The sequence below is a fragment of the Lepisma saccharinum genome, chromosome 17 (assembly GCF_977018435.1).
Source record: "Lepisma saccharinum chromosome 17, izLepSacc3.1, whole genome shotgun sequence".
NCBI lineage: Eukaryota > Metazoa > Arthropoda > Insecta > Zygentoma > Lepismatidae > Lepisma > Lepisma saccharinum.
The window spans coordinates 48,019,357-48,038,268 of record NC_139245.1 but is presented as its reverse complement, the minus strand read 5'-3'; the positions used below and the strand labels follow the sequence as shown (position 1 = coordinate 48,038,268).

Genomic DNA, 18,912 nt, shown 5'->3' with positions numbered 1-18,912 from the left:
AATAGCGCAAACTGACACAGTTGAAAGTACACGATAATAGAAGCAAAAAATTCTCAGTATACATGGGTCTGCAAACGAGTCGTTTTTTTGAGATAATTGTGAATGTGTGGTTACAAGCCACCACTGACTTCATTGGTTGTAAATGTCGCCCTAGTTGGTAAAATGCTAAAAAATACAGTAAGAAAAGTCATTGGAGATCTCATTGCTTTTATTGAACATTCTACTTACTTTAACAAACGTTAGTATGTTAAATGTTACAATTACTGTAGTACACTCGTACCTGTTAAAGGAGGTGTTCAAAGTGTCGTCCTTGCATCTGGATGCAATACTGTACGCGATTCCGCATTGAGTTTCAAATTCTTTCAAACACCCTCGGTTCATTTCGGAATTGGTCACAAGCATGTACAATTCTCTGTACTGATTGTATCCATCTTGTTTGATTACAATGCCACCTCTCGGAAATGTTCTGTTTTGTAAACAAAGAGCAAACCTCGAAACGTGCAAGGAGTAAAGCACTCGATGTTTACAAAATGCAATCAGTGATGGCTTCTAAACACACATTGGCACACATTATTAGCATTTTACCAACCAGGATGATGTTTACAAACAATGAAGTCAGTGGCGGCTTGTAACCACACATTCGCGATTATCTCGAAAACAGGCTCGTTTGCAGACCCATGTTTACTGAAACTTTTTTTGCTTCTATTATCGTGTACTTTCAACTGTGTCAGTTTGCGCTATTACTTATGATACACCCTGTATATTGGAATATGTGTTCATGATTCAACAGTGAAAAAGATGTGGTCGCAAATTAATATACTGAAATGAAATACCCACTTATCTTCAAAACTGTTTTTTTTTTTATGAAGTTCTACTATTTTTCCAAGAGGGCAGTTGCAGTGTACCTGCACGACTAGGCAGCAATTAATGCACCAGTTCATGAAAACTAAACACAATATTTAAGTTCTGTCATTTTTGTTCATTAGTATACGAAGGTATGAAATACTTCAATTACAAAACAATACATCCATTGTCACTATTATTAACAAGCCAAGATTGAGAAAGGCCTTTGTTACTCCTCTAATATTATGGGATAGATTTATAAAAACTATAGTTTTTTCTTGTATGTACGCATTGCTTGTATTGTAGAATTATTTTCCTTTAGTTTACGGTTATTAGAAGCATAAGAAAACAGTTTTTCGTTGTGACGTTTCAGGAAAAAAAATGCTCCCTTCATCAGGAATTTTTTTCATAACTGTAAACTACAGGAAAATAATTTATAAAAATTGCTTTAACTTCTAAACCACTTCATTTATTTGAAAGAAAATTATATGATATATGTAATGATGAGTAAAAAGCAACAGTTTAAGCAATGTGCAACAATTAAGGACCAAGAGGGATGATTGGGCAAAGGCCCGATTTTTTAAATTTGCCCAGACCACCTGGCAGATTTAACATGCTATTTCTTAAAACCTATTCATGATATTTCATTCCGGTCTTTTTTGTTCATTAGTATACCGCTAAAGGTATTACATATTTGAATTACAAAGCACTATGTTCATTATTACTATTATTAACATGCACTATTTGAAAAAGTCATTTTTTCAATCTTGTTAGCATGTGATAAATTGAAGGTAAAGGGCTATAACTACTCAGCCTTTTTAGAAAAAATTAAATTGTACATGTAATAATGAGTAAAGAGGAACACTTTAAGCAATATTCGACAATTAAGGATCCAGGGGAACAAAGGCCCAAAGTTTGAAATTTACGGAAACTACGCAAAATATCCAAATGCCGTAATTTCCACTTTTTTTTTCAAATTGGAGCACAAGCATCACATATCCTCAATGAGTAGTCTTTTATTGTGCTTCCCTCCAAATTTGGTCCATCCAGCATCCATAGGGCCAATGCTATGAGTGATATTCTAGATATTGTTCCATAAGCTGCAACACTGCCACTCTTACACATTGTTATTATTCTTTAGCCAAGAAGTATCCGTCTGTTTTCAACTTCTACATACTGCATTTTTCATTCGCATCAGTCTATTGAAAGGGGCATAGGTCCCAACTTTTTTTAAAAATCATTTTTCTTATTCTTCCTTTAACATTTATTGGGAGGCACAATGTATAGATTTTACCTCCGTTTAAAGCTCTTTCTTTACAAAAGAAAACAAAACCTATTTAGTCTTTTACGACAATTAGATCTCGAGTTTCAATTGTTTTTTACTTTGCAGCACATTTCAAAACTATGTGCTTGAAAAGGTCCCACTCACAGGTTCTTTCCAGGTGCCCGAGGCTTCGTCCTCTATTGGTTCATACCATAGCGAAGTAGCACATCGTGCTATGATGCCAGGGGTCCCAGGTTCAAATCCTGGCCTGGGCATGGGTGTTTGTGTGTTTCCATTTATCAATTTCATCACATCATCCCAGTAGCGTACGCAGGATTTCATAAGGGGGGGGGGGGTCATTTCTAAAACTTTCTCCAAATTCACATTGCCATTGTTTTATTATACTCATAATTAATTAATTCTTATAATTAATTAATTAGTTTAATTACTACTAATAATTCTACTAATGCAGCTGTGGTTACTACTATTACCACTACTACTATGTATTAAGTAGTTGAGGTCTACATAAATAAGCCATAGAACAAAGTTACTTTCTAGTTATTCAATTTTTAACAAATTCTAGGAGCATTTTTTGTTTCTTTGTTACAAAATAATTGTCTAGGCAACAGTTATTTGTATATGATAGTTGAGACATTTTAAGTGTAAAGAAAATCCACAAAAACAAACAAATAGAAATTGAAATAATCAAAGTATGGAACTCATTCAATAAGTCGCTGTGGTCTAGTCGGTACGATGTCTGACAACCATGCAGGAGATCCGGGTTCAATTCCCGGAATTGGTTAGAATTTTTCAGTCCTTGTTCCTGCATAAAGTGGCTCCAGGGATCACCCAGCCCCATCAGTGGGTACCTGAAAGCAACTCGGGGGGGGGGGGTAAAGGCTGCCGGAACGTGGTGCTGATCATATCACCTCTAAAATAACCAAGATCGAGAATGGGTGGGCCTCACCCGTATATGTGCTTTCATGGCACAGTGCTATATGCATGGGGAAATTTACATTACCTTTACCTATGGAACTCACCCAGGATGATGTTGAGGCACGATGTAGAATACATGTTGCTAAATTCCATTAAGTCAATTCTTGCGTTCAAAAGTAAGTTTAAAGACATTCCAACAAATGTATCAGTTCTAGGTGATTCACAAAGCACTTCTTCAACATTATTTAATGATGGATGTAGATTCAGCATCACTCGAGAGTTCACAAGGGGGATGTGAAATCAGTACTGGGAAGAACGTTCGCAATAACATCGACACGCGACGAAGCAGGGAATTTTCACAATTCTCGCGAGAGTCACTGCATGACTTTTTGCAAAAAAATATTGCAAAATTGAACTTTGCGGTCACTTAGATTGTTTAGACATATCGATGGATCCAAAACGACACTGTAAAGATTTATGAGAAATGCGCCAATACCGCTCTCAAAATCTACCATGCAGATGCACGATAATTCACATCTGGATTATCTTACTGTTCTTACCAACAAAACAATTTACAATAGTTAAGCTTATTGTTGTTCACATTCAAAAATTCAAACGTGCTGCAGTAAACAATGGGAAGGCGGACTTGTGTATTCTTGTCAGCCTAGAGCCAGCCCCCATGGGGAAGTGATTAGCACATCGCGCTACGATGCCAGGGGTCCCAGGTTTGAATCCTGGCCTGGGCATGGATGTTTGTGAGTGACCATTCATCAATTTCATCACATCATCACCCGTCCCCATCTTCGCAAATAAGCCAAAAGTGGCAAAAAATAGCATAGTAAAATACAGCAAATCAATCTTGTCGGTCTAGCCTTTGTCTGCATTAGTCGCTTAAAACGAGCGAAGAATTTTCTTTAGTTAATTCTCATTGTTCACAGAAAAAAAATACATGTTTATTAAACATTGTTGGAACTTAGATACAAAACAACTTTTTTCTCTTTAAAATCATAATTGCCCTCATATTTTATTTTCAAGAATTAGTGTTTATTTTGAAGGCATTCACTATTAAAAGGCTCGTGTATTTGGAATGCTGTGCTTTTCTCCGTGCTGCATGGGAATAATAATTCAAATTATTATTATTAGTAGTAGTAGTAGTTGTAGTAGTAATATCGTAGCAGATCTTTGTGATAAATTAGCAATCTTTTCATTTTCTTTCACAGCATTTTTCATAATATTTCACAAGCTCAAGGGGTGGTAACCTCCCTCCCCTTGCGTACGCCACTGCATCATCTTCATCTCTGCAAATTAGCCAAAAGTTGCACAAAAAGCGAAGTAAAATAAAGCAAATCTATTGGTTGATAGAGCGTATCGACTCGATCACTTTTCACACATCTTTAACTCTTGCTTTTTGTGAATAATATATTGAAATGTAGTAAGAGTTTCCTGGTGTTGAATTGAAATTCTTGTCCATGAACTGGTTTTTAGGAAGGGACAAAATGCAGGGTGAAAATTTTGTGGAGGGGATAGGTTGAACAATATAGTACAAGGTCATGGCATGTAATAAATTATTCTAACCCCATGAGCAAAAACGCTGTGTGATGTCCTGTTTTGACTGGTGGAAAACATTACCCAATGAAAAGCTCCCTGGCACATATAGGGTGCTGTAATATCTTAGAGTTTCAGTTTACTTTGTATACAGGGCATTTCATAATGTTCATTCCACCTCTGCCACATGATATCAACGAGTTAAAGGGTGCGTCACTGCAGCAGTAAACACCATCGGCAGACTCATGTTTGAAAGGGTGTGGTATGAACTGGAATGACACCTGCCATATCACCCAGGGTGCACATATTGGACATTTGTAGGTGCGAAAGGATAGAAAAAAACGTTTTGTTCCTGTTTTGACTTGTGTAGGGGTGAATGTGTGTGTGAATGTGAATGTAAAACCTCCATGCTAGAGTGAATAGAGTGAATGACATAGGACACTATGAAAGCTTGGCTTTTAGGTTTAAATCTTGGTTAGAGCATGGATGTTCACTTGCATTTGTTTCTACAAAAATACAATAAACTGCGGTACTTAGCCTATGTTACCTTTGTTTTATGTTGCTCCAGACCCTTATCCCCTGCTATTGCTTTCAAGTAGCTTCCTTGTTATCCTAATAATGCTGAGTCAACTCAGAAATTTTTGAACTCCACCAGTAATCTGCGTTGGTTTAAAAATCAATATTTATTGACTCCATTACTGGATCTGATATGTTAATTTTGACTGAGTTCATAAATTGGAAACTGGCTTCATTGCATCACTATATATTAGATTTAAACCATGGCATATTAATCAATGAGATAAACAATTTTGCCTTGTGATCAAGAAGGTCCTGTGTTCGACTCCTGGTGCAACCACATAGTGGTTGGGATCCAAATATTGAAGTGCAGGTCCAGTTCCAGTTAGCCTAAGTGTGCATAAAGTGGGACTTGGATATAAGTAATACTGAAGCAAATAATGAAGGGATTTTCTTGAGATATTGGTATGTTGAGCTGATTAATGGTTTCCAAGCTCCTACACAAAATACATATAATTCAGTTTAACTGTGCTTCAATCCATGTATGCTAACTCTCAAAACTCCAAAACCTTTCCATCATTAGCCTGGTCAATATCCCATGAATTTTTTTTTTTTTTCTTGTATACTATTATTTATTTATGAAAACTACATGATACTGGCAAAGATTTATTGGGAAATTACACATTTGCATACTTCTCAGGATATTTGTATGCAGTAGAGAAATGCCATTTTGCATACCCCAAGGGAGGCCTTCCTGATGGCGTAGTGGTAATGTCGTCACGTTGTAATCGAGGAGTTCCAGGTTCAATACCCGGTGGAGGCTCATAGTGGTTCGGATCCTACTGTAGGCCCAGTCCCGATATGCCTTAATAATCCTTAGCGCGACAGCCCATGAAGGGCCTTGGCTTACCTACCGACTGCCGGTCTCCCTCCCACACTTTCCTTCGTCACCTCTAAGCGTGGAGATCTTCAACCAGTATTGGAATAGTTGGGGGGTCGGCCTGACGCATCCCCAGCCGTTATAGTAGGTCGTCTCGACCGGATTACGCTCACTCACTCGGAGCTCCCCAATTTCCTCACGATGGTGGGTTGCCACCGGCCCTATACGTAGGCCGAATAAATTCCGACCAGAGCCGGATTCGAACCTACGCCGTCCCGCAGCGAACGATCTCAAGACGAGTGAACGCCTTAACCCGCTCGACTATGGAGGAGGACCCCGATATGCCTTACTGTACATAAAGTGGACTTAAAACAGAAACTCAAGTACAGTGGAACCTCGATTTTATGTTTTTCAGGGAACCAAGCTGAAGAAACTTGAGATGCGAGGAAAATGTTATAACAAATTGTTATGTTGGGACCATCAAGATTGAATGTATAATACGGGAAAATATAAAATTGAGGAACGTAAAATCTGGGTTCCACTGTATATCCCATGGAATCCATAGACTCTGGAAAAGTATTAGCTGGTTTTGGTTTTGTCAATTTGAACCAGTATTTCTGGATTCCAACATACAATATGCATCCAGTCTTAATTTAAACTTTAAACTTAATTTAAACATTTTCAGCGTGAAAATGCAACAATCAAAGGGAACAACGAGCGACTGTTGAGCAGTGGGTTTGGCAGAGAACAGACGAGGCCAGCCGTCATGCAGGGAGAGTCCTTCCAGAAACGCATCGGAGAGCTGGAAGTCTCTCTGAACGGCGAACTGAGATCCAGGAGGAACCTAGAGGAGGAACTGCAAATGGAGAAGAGCAACTTGGCACAGATGAAGGTGGAGCATCAGGATCTCCAGGCTCAGTTCGAAATGCTTCAGAAGAGACACGAATTCCTTGAACAGCAATTTGAGAACCTCATTAAGGTATGTGAAGTATGTCAACTATTACTTGCTTACTTGCATGGTCGGGCAATAAATTAATGAGACAAGGACTGAGGTGATACCAATACTGATTTATCAGTATCGGCCGATACTTTTCTGGCATGTTGGTCTTTCACAGGGTCCACAAAAATGCCGCGGACACTTTCACTGAGTCTAATTATCCCGGAAATTATGCAAAATTCAAACTTTATTTTTATTTTGCACAAAAAATATATTATGTGATTACATAATATCTATTTTAATATTCTGATACAATTCTTGTCTATTCTAAAACAAATTTATTTGTAAATTTGTGCATATGTATAATTGTATAAAATATTTACACACCAATATTGCTTAATATTTTGAACAAATTTTAATTATTCTAATTTTCGAGTATCGAAATCGGTATCGGTGGGAATCGGTGAAAGTATCGGCATCGGTACAGCTCTAAATGAGACATTTTTTTTCTGTGGTGTACCAGCAAGAAGAAATGTGAATTGTGCAATGGCTTTCTCATTCCCCTGATCTTATCTCATTCAATGTTTTAAAAATTCCACAAGGTCAAATGAGTGGTTAAAGGCATGAGTGCTGCAACAGAAGACATCAAAATGATGTACAGAAACCTTAATGTGCAGTGGTAGGACCGCACAGAACACCTGTCATAGGTTAGAAAGGTAACGAAAGCAGTGTTTCACAACTAAAGCTAAAGCCATGAAAATAGTCCAGTCAAGGTCACGCCGCTCACCTACATTGTTGCCAATATGCAACAATTTCAACAGACGAAATCAACCGCATATGTACAACGTGGGAAGTGTCGACTGAACAGCTTAGAAGAAGTGTGGCAACACTGGAGGTCCAAGGGTGTGGAGGAGGCAATGGGATGCTCCGACCTTCTCGGGACTGTTTTCGTGGAGATAGCAATAGTTACTCGTTACTTTAGTGTTCGATCTTGTATTTGAGGCTAAGCCATATGAAGGCAGGGAAGGCATCTGCAGGTTGCCCTGACTAGATTATTAATAAGCTGAATGACTGTGCCATTTTGCATTCATTGAATATAATTACAGTATACCACTCTGCAACGGTAAAACTTTGGATTGGCACTACACATTAGAATATTGCAAATATTCATCAGGACCAACATATAAAGACTAATGTAATCATTGTATATTGCCAGTAATTCTTCTTGTTACAAGAATTTAAACACACTTTTTTGAAGTAATGTCACCTCAAAAAATATGTTTAAATTTTTGTAACAAACGTAAACTAGAAGAAGGATTTTAATATGTGCATACATATTTGGATGGGCCGATATGAAATTTTGGCCAATACCGAAAAAGTACCGATATAAAATTTACCGATACCCGATATTCTACAGATCCGATATAAAAATCGAAATGGTTCACTGTACTTAATAAATGTACATAAACAGATAAACCAAACTTTTGCAAAGCAAAAGAAGCTGTATATTTAGACATTTATTTTAAAAAAAACATGTGTGATAGCGATTATATATTTATATCCATAAAAATTACAACAAAGTTGGACAATATTACATTAAATTTTAAGATATTTATAGATATACAGGATCTGTAATTTTACTGATATGCCTATTACAGCCAATACTGATAGGGCAATAAAATGTGCAATAGAACAGTGGTTGGCCAGTTTGAGAAGCTGACTCGCATTCTACACACCAAAAAAATCCCACTTCGAGTACTAATTTGGACATGGGTGTTTTTTTGTTAGTTCCCCTCCTATGGTCAAATTAATCTACAGGGGCAGAATAACAATGTAAAACAAAAAAATTAGGGATGGACCGATATGAAATTTTGGCTGATAGCAATAAAGCACCGATATAAAATTTGCCGTTACTGATAACCGGTATTCTACCGATCCGTTATACATTTCGAAATGGTCCTTGAAGAACCTGAATGGGTCATTGGCCTCCTTAATAGATGAGTGATTCCAGGTGACTGCATTGCAAAAGAAGGTTCATATATAGACATTTACTTTTTTGAAAAGTAGGGCATTGAGAAATTTGAACAATGGCAGAATTTTGCACTAAATTATCAGATACGAGGGGGCATCAATAAGTTTTGCCTGTTGAGGTGTAATTTGTTTAATAATTTAAAGATTGAAACAATGACATACATATAGTCTTTCTATAGTGTCCTCTACTCAGAGTTACCCTTCCACATAGTTCCCGTCACTTGCCAGTTTGCGCTATTACTTATGGTACACCCTGTAGATATAACGGATCAGTAAAATAATTGGTAATTTTTCCAATAAACTGATACACTGATATGCCTATATTGGCCGATACCAATAGAGGACTAATTAATCTGTCCCATTGCTACAAAACGTAATACTTAAAAATGCATTAGAAGTTTTCCTTGCCAGTTGTTCTCTTTGTGTTGATATTTCTGTATGTGAAGCATCTATGTTGTTGCATAGCTGCTGCATAATATTAATATGCTATTTTGCAGAACCACTCCAGAAGTGATGATGTAAGGAGGGCGTGGTCTCAGCCCCAGAGAAGAAGCAGCCAGTTCGATCCGACTAGAGAAATATCAAATGGAATACATTTGTGTAATACAAATATTGAGCAGAACGGATTGTATGATAGTGCCTTACTCGATCAAGCATTTGAAAGTATGGATGTTAAAGCCGTGCTGTTGGAAACTTCAAGGGAACTTGAGAAGTGCAGAGAATTGCTCAGAATCCAAACAAACTTAAACAACCTTTATAAAAGTGAGGTAAACCATTTTTGATGAAGAAATTTTATTATCTTATTAACAATATTAAGATGACATCATCAGGTTGGTATAGTTTTTAATCTCTATCAATCTCCATCATGAAAAGGACTCCATTATGCAGTTATATGAAACTCAAAAAGGTACATGGTCGGTTCAAAAAGAAACCGAACTTTTAGAAAATTGAGAAAATGGTAATATTCACCAGCTATTTTGACCCGTCTCCTTCAAAGTACTCCTCTCCACTGTGCACACACCACTCCAAGCGTTTCATCCAATCCTGGAATAACTGTAGGTCCTGTAGCAAATTCTCCTTGATCTCTTCTATTGTCTGGAATCTGTGATGTTTGTGGGTTTGATTTGAACTTGGGGAAGAGGAAGTTGTTTGTTGGTGCCAAATCAGGGTAGTAGGCCAGTTGTGTACCAAAAACTTGCGAACAACGAGTGAGGAATGAGAACGTACATTATCGTGTTGAACTATCCAGGACTTGCATCTGCAGGTTGTCTGTCAAAATCGTGTCACACGAGGCTATACTGATGTTCAGTTCAGCAGAACTTCACGTACAGTGAAACAACAGTTTGCACATATGACTTCCCACACCCTTTCCACGTGATCGATGTCCGTAGAGGTGAATGATGTTCTGCAACACCCACCCTTACCGGGTCGCTTCTGGCATGAAAACAACAACAAATAAACAACTAAATAGGCTCGTAGTCCTGGGTTCCCATCCCGTTCCTCACCAGAGCGCTCGGAACCAAAGAATCAATTCACAGGTAAGAACTTACTGAATTAATGTGCAGGGTGATTTATGAAACTGGCAGAAATGCGCTTTATACATTTATTTACAATTCAACAAACAAGGCTCAGATTCTTCCAATAATTCTCTAATTTACATTACATTACATTTCTCTAATTTGAGCTCCAGGGCCGAACCATGGTGTGGAAGCTAGCGTCGACGGAATTGCCTCGGGTTGCTTTTTCTAATGGGAGGCCGCTGAAGACTGGAAGATCACTGTCCCTTCTACTATCCGTTTCACACATACTGTCCCTCACTCTGTCAGCGAGCCATATTTATACTTCCTCCCTCGTCACATGGGGGAGGGCTGAAAGTTCAAATCTTATTGGCTCTTTAACTACACTGAACCATAAAGGAGAACCAAGCATACAGAATTATACACAAGACACACACACGCACAAAAAAATCAATACTGTTTGTAACAATGGGCATTCAGATTTTGCATCTGTCTCAACGGAGGTTCGACCTGATATGAAACATGTGCACCATTTGTAACACTGTGTTCGACTAAAACATTGTTTTGCTATAGGCTTCATGTAACATGTCATACATCTCTTTGATAGGTTTCTGCAATTTCACACATACTCGCTGCTCTTCCAGATCCTTCCTTCATGGTAGGGTAACTGAAAATCGCCGCAGGCATTCAACACACCTGCACTCAACATGATCTACTGCGTTACTGCAGTTAGCAACAGCTTTGAAACTGGGCCAAGTTAATAACAAAGGACATCGCTAGGTACCACCACTGTCGGTTCTTTTCAATAAATTTATGTACAAACTTTACAAAAAGAGTTCAGTTTCTTTTTGAACAGACCTTGTAGTACAATTATAGAAGATGAGAGGAAAAGTTTGTTTTAAGTTGACTTCATACACGGAGTAAAGAAACAAAGAAGTGATGCACTACCTTCTCCGTCACAGATGCCATATCCTCAGTGAATGAAGGCAGTGAGCCTTCGAAATTAATCGGAAAAAAGCTATCAAATTAGCAACGCGAAAACATGAAATTTTTCGTACAATAAAACTTTTAATTTGTCACACAATTCATCTAGTTTAGCATTTCTCAATCCATTCATAATGTTCCTTATTAACTCTCGTGCATGTTTGCCCATTATAAACCTTCACTCACTTGCAAACTATATGCATGGGCATCGCCAGAGACAGTCCCTGAAGATGGGAGTTCTTGATAAACCTTGTCCAGAACTCACCAGTCGATAAATCACAATGGTAACTTTTGTGCATTTTTCCTTGTTTCTTTTTGTCAGTGGTATATCTAATACGTTGATTAAATAATGCATTTTTACAAATTATGTTCTTAAATAATTCTTGAAGCTTTCCTGGCAGCAAATGATGAGGTTTTCTCGGGATATCAACTAGGTGATTGAACTTCAATCCCTGAAGATGAGAGTGACATTAGCTCTCAAAAGCTCAGAAATCACCTGGTTTATATCCCAAGAAAACCTCTTCATCAAATTATGTTCTTATTTGCAGATAGCCGGCTTAAATGAAAACTTGGATGAAATGCGAGTGCAAAATGTAAGATGTGAAACATTACTTTCCGATAGACTAGGTGTTCAAGTGCCTTTAAGGACCATTTCACCCTGTGATACCACCGACAGGTCAACACTTCCAAGTGCTTCTGAAACTTGCTTTCATGGTAGAAGAATAGAAAAAATGTACTCGGACATCCCAGAATACTTGAAAGGAGACGTTCCGTTCAAGCAATCTCTATCTGCAACAAGCGCAGTCGTGCAGAGACACAGTGATGGGATTTCATTGCTGAAGCAAGGTTTCTTTGAAATCCACATCAAGAGGTTCGTTTTCCATCACGAGGGTTTGTGCAACCTCCAGGAGAAGAGTCCTGCCATCTTTTTATCATGGGAATTCTACGGCGAAGACAAAACTTCCACTCCGGTGATGGTAGGACCTAATGCTGAGTTTGATTGCCATTATAAGTACCGCATTGAAATCAATGATGTCTTCATGAATTATTTAGCACAGGTATTCTCACTTATTTACATTTGAAACATATTTTCTTCTTAGTTCAGTTAGCAGTGTGCTATTTAGTATGGATGATTTGTTTGTTTGTTTGTTTGTTTGATTCGTTGTTTTAAGTCCACTTTATGCACAAAAAGACTAATCGAGATTGGACCTTTAGTTTAAGGTGGGATCCGAACCACTGTGCCATGTGCTTCCACTGGGTATCGAACCCGGAACCCCTTGATTACAAGATGACAATGTTACCACTACGTCATCGGGAAGGCCTTTTAGTAGGGGTGAAAATGATTTGTTAGCCCATAAAGCTATAATGGTGTATTAGTGTGTAAGAGTGCTAATTGTCTTGCAACCTTACGCAACCTTAATTTGGTCACACTGCTATTGCCTTTTGGATGTAGATTCAAAACTCATGTGCTTTTTTTTTAAAAAAAATGCAAGAAGCTTTTGGAAACTAAATTCATTTTAATATTTTCAATAAAATTTAAGTTCTAAGTTCACTTTATGTACAGGGAATCTAATGAGGACTGGACCTAAAGTGGAGGCTGAACCTTTGACCAGATATTGAATGTGGAAACCTTTTATTACGAGGGGCATACTGAAAATAAGGAACAACAATTTTTCAAAAATCAGAATCTATTAATACATGCAAACGAAGTATATCATCACAAAATACAGACTTTACTGAATGCGTCAAGGTAGTGTGACGTCATTAACTTTGATCGTGTGAGCGCAGGCAATTGTTTCAAAATGGCTGAAAATGATGTTTTATTTCAAGAATGTGCTGTGATTGAATTCCTTGTTAACACGTTCGGGTCTTGCCTCATAATACAGCATTTTTACCTCTGGTCTGCGGTTTTTGGTTGTTTTTAAAAAAATCATAGAAAAAAGTATTTTTAATTTGTTTTTATTTACCACACATTTCTTAAATCTACAAAACTTCCTCTTTTCAATGAACAAAAATTTGTTAAATTTACTTTTCATTTTCAGACATTTTTGAATATTTTTTTCAGTAATGTTTTGTGAAAAAAAAAGTACAACATTGTAACAAATGTTAATATATAGATATTTTAAGTTCGTAATCGGGAAATTTCAATAATTAAGAATGTAAAAACTACATAAACTATCAATACATCTTTTCAATCTTTCATAAGAATACTTGTTATGTGCACATAACAAAAAATAATTACAAATTACAGGTAATTACCTTTTGTATGAAAAAGTTCGAAACATTCAGGAACACAGAGAGCAACGTCACAGCTGGGGCAGTAAAATGTTGTGTCTTTTCTTGCCCACTTGCCAGTTTCTTTTTTGTGCCTGTCTCCACAAACTTTACATGACCTACAGGGCCTTGACTTTTTCTCTGTAGGGGGGATTTTGCTTGGAAAATGGCAGCCTGTTACCCTATCTGCTGTAGTTGACATTGATGTTTGACCTTGAATATCTTTGCCCACTTTGATCAGTAGCGCTTCCCCTACTTGGATGACGAACTCTTCCAGAGACATATTATGATTTTCCCTGTTTACTTTTCTTATAAATTACATACGCATTCACCATTGACCTAATGAACAAATGGAAAAACTTCTTTTTCCACCATTTCAATGATTTTCGTTTGAAAGGATAGTAGCTCACAAGTTGATCATTCCGATCAACTCCAGTCTTATTCTGATTATAATCCAATACAGCATCTGGCCTTATTTTCTGCTCTCGACCTCCCTTACATTTTACCGACACTTCTGAAACAGTAGCTCCATGTTTTGTGCTAAGTATCAATACATCACGAGTGTCCCTCTATTGGCAGAACATGAGTTCATTACTGTGATAGAAAGTCATTTCTCCCTTTTTTAGCTTGATTTCCTTCAGTTTTTTGGGCAAATGTTTTCTCTGTTTCCTTGTATTGTTCCCACAGCAAGAGTCTCCTTTTTGCAAAGATATGAATGCACTAATGGACTTGAATAATACCTGTCCATGTATACTGTGTGACCCTTGCCATAGTAAGGAGCAAGAAGGCGGTCAAAGAGTGCAATTATTGAATTATCCAAGTCTCCTTTGCCAGTGTAAGTTTCGAACCCCAATACGTAACCAGAGTGAGACTCAGTCAGAATATATATTTTCATCCCATATTTTTCCGGTTTGCTTTTCATGTAGACCCGAAATCGTATTCTACCTCTAAACCTCTAAATGGACAAATACCTTCATCAATGGTCAGATTTTCTATAGGAGAAAGTGAGCCTTTGAAAGTTTCTGACAGAAAATCAACATATGGCCTCAATTTGAACAATGGATCATGGTTTGGCTCTTTGTACGGAATATAATAATCATTGTTATTTAGGTCAAACATAGCCAAAATAGAGCGAAATCTATCCCTGGACATAACTTTAGCAGCAAATGTTGAATGAAGAAAAGCCCTTTGGCTGCTGTATTTCTTGATGCTACTTTTATGCAGCACACACATATGTAATATTATAGCAAAACATTTGTAAATTTCATTGATAACCACAGACTTCCATTTCCACCACAAACTGTTCTTCTTCACTTTATTAGTTCTCTTGAGTTTCGAAATACTACTATTAACATACCTGTTCGTTTCTGTCTTAATGTGCTTCACCATATTTTCATCAAAGAAAATTGAGAAACAATCCATTGGAGAACTGTTTCAATCTACAGGAGCAGTCACTCTTGCATCCTCTTGAAAAACAGGTCTTTGTGGGGATCTTCTAAACGAATATTGGACCACTCTATATCCCTCAACTGGAACGGCCTCTCTGATGTACTTGGATTTGGCTGCAGGACTGGACCAGACGATGTATCAGTTGGTTCTGTGTCATCTGTAAAAATTAAACAAATAAATAAAATAAATTTTCATTTGACATACACTATACAAAATAATAAATGGAAAAACTAAAAATACATCAATGCATGTAGGAGAATCAAGCAAGAGGCAAGATGAATAGACCCAAAAAAATTACCTCTTCTCACTTCATTCATAAAATACTAGAGTTTGCAGCACTGTTTATATTGTCAACAATTAATTATTACGAATATAACCTACCTTCCAAATCTTCAAATTCATCTGCATCATCAAAATCGTCGCTAACTTCAAACTCTGAGGTGGAATCCTCATGCAGAATTTCTGCTATGCGGTCTGGATCTAATGACGCCATTCTAAACAACGCAACGTACATCAACCCGACAACAAACAGTCCCAGGTGCGAGATAAAAATAGCACATAAGTCACCTAGCGGTCGGAATTTCAACAAAGAGGCTTGAATGAACATGCACATGAGACGAAGTACGAATATAGCCCGTAGTTCAGTCGGCAAAGCTATTGCATACCGCAGGACGGACTATGCCACATCGACTTTAAGTGCACTGCGGGGTTATTCCTGCTGCCAAAATTCAGAATAGACTCTGCCATTCTTATGGAGATGTATGCATGGGTGATACAGTGTTGGAAGATGGGTAAACCATTTTAAAGATGAAAACACGATCATCAAAGATCAGCCTCGGAACGGTCGCCATAAACTGCCCCCACAGAATGCAACATGGAAAGATTTGACAACATTATTAAAGATGACAGACTGTGAATACCATTTCAGCAATACTTGAGACACAGTGCTGTCATGAAATAATTGCAAGGTTAGGCTATCGAAGAATTTGATGTCGCTTCATCCCACGTTTATTGACAGCAGACCACAAAGTGCAGCGAAAAAACACCGCTCAAGAACTTCTTCAGAGATATCGCAATGAAGGTGATGATTTTTTATTGATTATTGTGACCAGTCATGAAAGCTGGTTCCATCATTATGAACTGGAAACAAAGTCATTCCACATCACCAGCAAAAAAAAAAGCAAAGACAGTGCCATCTGCTGGTAAAGTTATGAGCACCATCTTCTGGGATGTAGAGGGGTGCATTTTGGTTGAATTTCTTGAACCTGGGGTAACCATAAACTTTTGCCATTATATCTAAATACTTCACAATCTCCGTCGTGCATTCAGGGATAAACGTCCTGGAAAGAAAATCATCCTTCAACACGATAATGCACGCCCGCACTCTGCTCAGTTCACCAGGGAGGAAATTCGAAAAATGGGGTGGGAACTTCTGCCTCACCTTCCCTACAGTCCCAACATTACACCCTCCGATTATCATGTGTTTGGTTTTGTGAAAGAACAGTTAAAAGGCCAACGCTACCAGATGACAGAGGACATACAGTGTCTGCGAGCAGCTGGAATGGAGTTCTACCGTAAGGGTATTGTAAAGCTTCCAGAAAGATGGGAAAAATATGTGCAAAGAAATGGAGACTTTGTTGAAAAGTAAAGAAAAGTCTATAGATTTTGATGTAGTATGTTTTTCTCTAATAAAACCAAATCTCTGTTCATGAAAAATTGTTACTCTTTACTTTCAGTATGCCCCTCATACAAGGCAACCACTTTGCCATTGGGGAGGCTGCAATAAAGAAGAGACATACTTGCTGAGGGAAACAAGTTTTTGTAGATCTTGTAATAGAAATTGTGCCAACTTGCTCACAATTCAACTTTCCATTTATTCTTAAATTTTTGTGCTCTCCATTATAATCACTGACATTAGCATGTAAGAGTGTGTTGTCACAGCAACTGCCGATCAATACCAGAAGCATATTATGTTTCTTTAACCCCTTACACATGTGGTCCATAGCCGGTAAAATTTTGCAAGATGTTTTTGTTCATGACTGTTAACGTAAATGAAATACAAGGTTATTACAAATGATTGGAGCTGTTTCATGAGTTTGCTGTAGCTATAATATTTGACATATTGCCATGAAATTTTACAGTAATGTAGAAAAACTCAAAAAGTTGTGTTAGGACTTTTTGGACTACATTACAAGTGCTCGATATGCAGTGGTGTAGCATTATAGTATGCCCGTATGTCTGGCGTTCCCCGATTTAAGATTTCAAAAATGCATAAATGCTGTAAATATAAAGTAAAACTTGACTAATTTCATATATGTTTGACCTTCATGGCATTATAATAGCTATTTTTCGCGATCCGCTTGCAACGCTCCACTAACAACGCTCATTCTAGCATTTTTTTCAATCCCTTTATGCAGGTTTGGCGTAAAGGACTCTATATGCCTTCCTGAAGGGAAAGCTTGGATCTCTACAGCACGTGTGCAATGCTCTCTCGTACGCCAGCGTACGGAGCAGAGGGCTACGCTACGTGATTGGTTTATGTGACCCTTCCTGCCTTCTGAAGCAGACGACAGCGGTAGAATTCCTACCCAGTTCTTCGCGCTCATGCAACTCGTGCTATGTGATGCTACAAAATGCAATATTGACTGACGTAACTTTACCAAACTCAAATATACCACTTCTTAATGGCCACTGCATTGTATAATTTATCGCACGAACAGCGATGTGCATTAAAAACTAACAACACAGACTAACAAAAAAGATCAACACAGTTTTTGTCAAATAAGTTGCTGAAGTCCTCGTGCCAGAAGTTCAGCCTGTGGCTGCTCTACCACTTAACCCGCAAAACCATTATTCTTTAATTATTATTATTTCATTATTATCTAACTGCTTAATATTGTGTCAATGGAAATGTTTAGCATTCATTTGAAAACTCTTAACATCGAATGATCTCTGGACAAAATTATTTTAAAATGTTCATCAGCATTCTCAAATTGTAATAAACAGTGGTCTGAATTACTAATCGGCACTGTTACATCAGAGAGTGTACGATAGTTGGATCATCTGCCCACCTCCGTGTCAGAGTGTTTTGCACAGCGCACCAAGATGACAGAGGCCCCTAATTCGAATCCCGGAGTGAGCACGGGTGTTCTTTGTGAGTGTCCCTTCATCAATATCATCACTCATATTAATATTCGCGATTAACCAAAAGTGGTAGAAAAGCGAAGTAAAATAAACCAAATCAATCAGTAGTTGGATCATCCACAACAATGACGTCTACTGTTGTGCAGGCGCTTGTGATTCAGGTAGGTTTTATAATGAGTTGCGTCATACCGAAAGGTTTAAAACACGAGAGTTCAAAACATTTGTTGCATAGTGAGGCATCTAATTTTCTAGCTAAAACATGCATGGATGATGAAAACCAAGCTGACTTCAGGCAAATAAACAATACCTGTGGCAACTATATGGCCGACATGTTGATTTCCCCTTACAGAGGCATCTCATAGTTGTAACCTGTTCATACCATCGCCGAATGGAGTTGGCACTCGGTGCATCGTTCTTGAACTTTGTTCTAAAGTGTTGATGCACTGTTTTGACTGATTAATATACATGGAATTCCAGTACAGCATAAGCTTTCTCAGTGCCTGTTGCCATCTTAACTCACTGCTCAGTGCTGCACTCTCCCGACAGAAATCCGAAACACGCCTGCAAGAGAAGAAAACTTTTTGAGTTTTTC

At 37.9% G+C, this 18,912-nt stretch overlaps 1 protein-coding gene across 1 annotated transcript in view; it reads left to right on the top strand.

The window, feature by feature from the left end:
- LOC146001729 (uncharacterized) overlaps window positions 1-18,912 on the top strand; it is a 109,598-nt gene that overhangs the window by 32,795 nt on the left and 57,891 nt on the right. Inside the window, exons 9-11 of the mRNA XM_083139421.1 lie at window positions 6,670-6,963; window positions 9,450-9,719; window positions 12,002-12,511. Coding sequence (XP_082995547.1) covers window positions 6,670-6,963; window positions 9,450-9,719; window positions 12,002-12,511 — 1,074 coding nt within the window. The remainder of the gene's footprint in view (window positions 1-6,669; window positions 6,964-9,449; window positions 9,720-12,001; window positions 12,512-18,912) is intronic.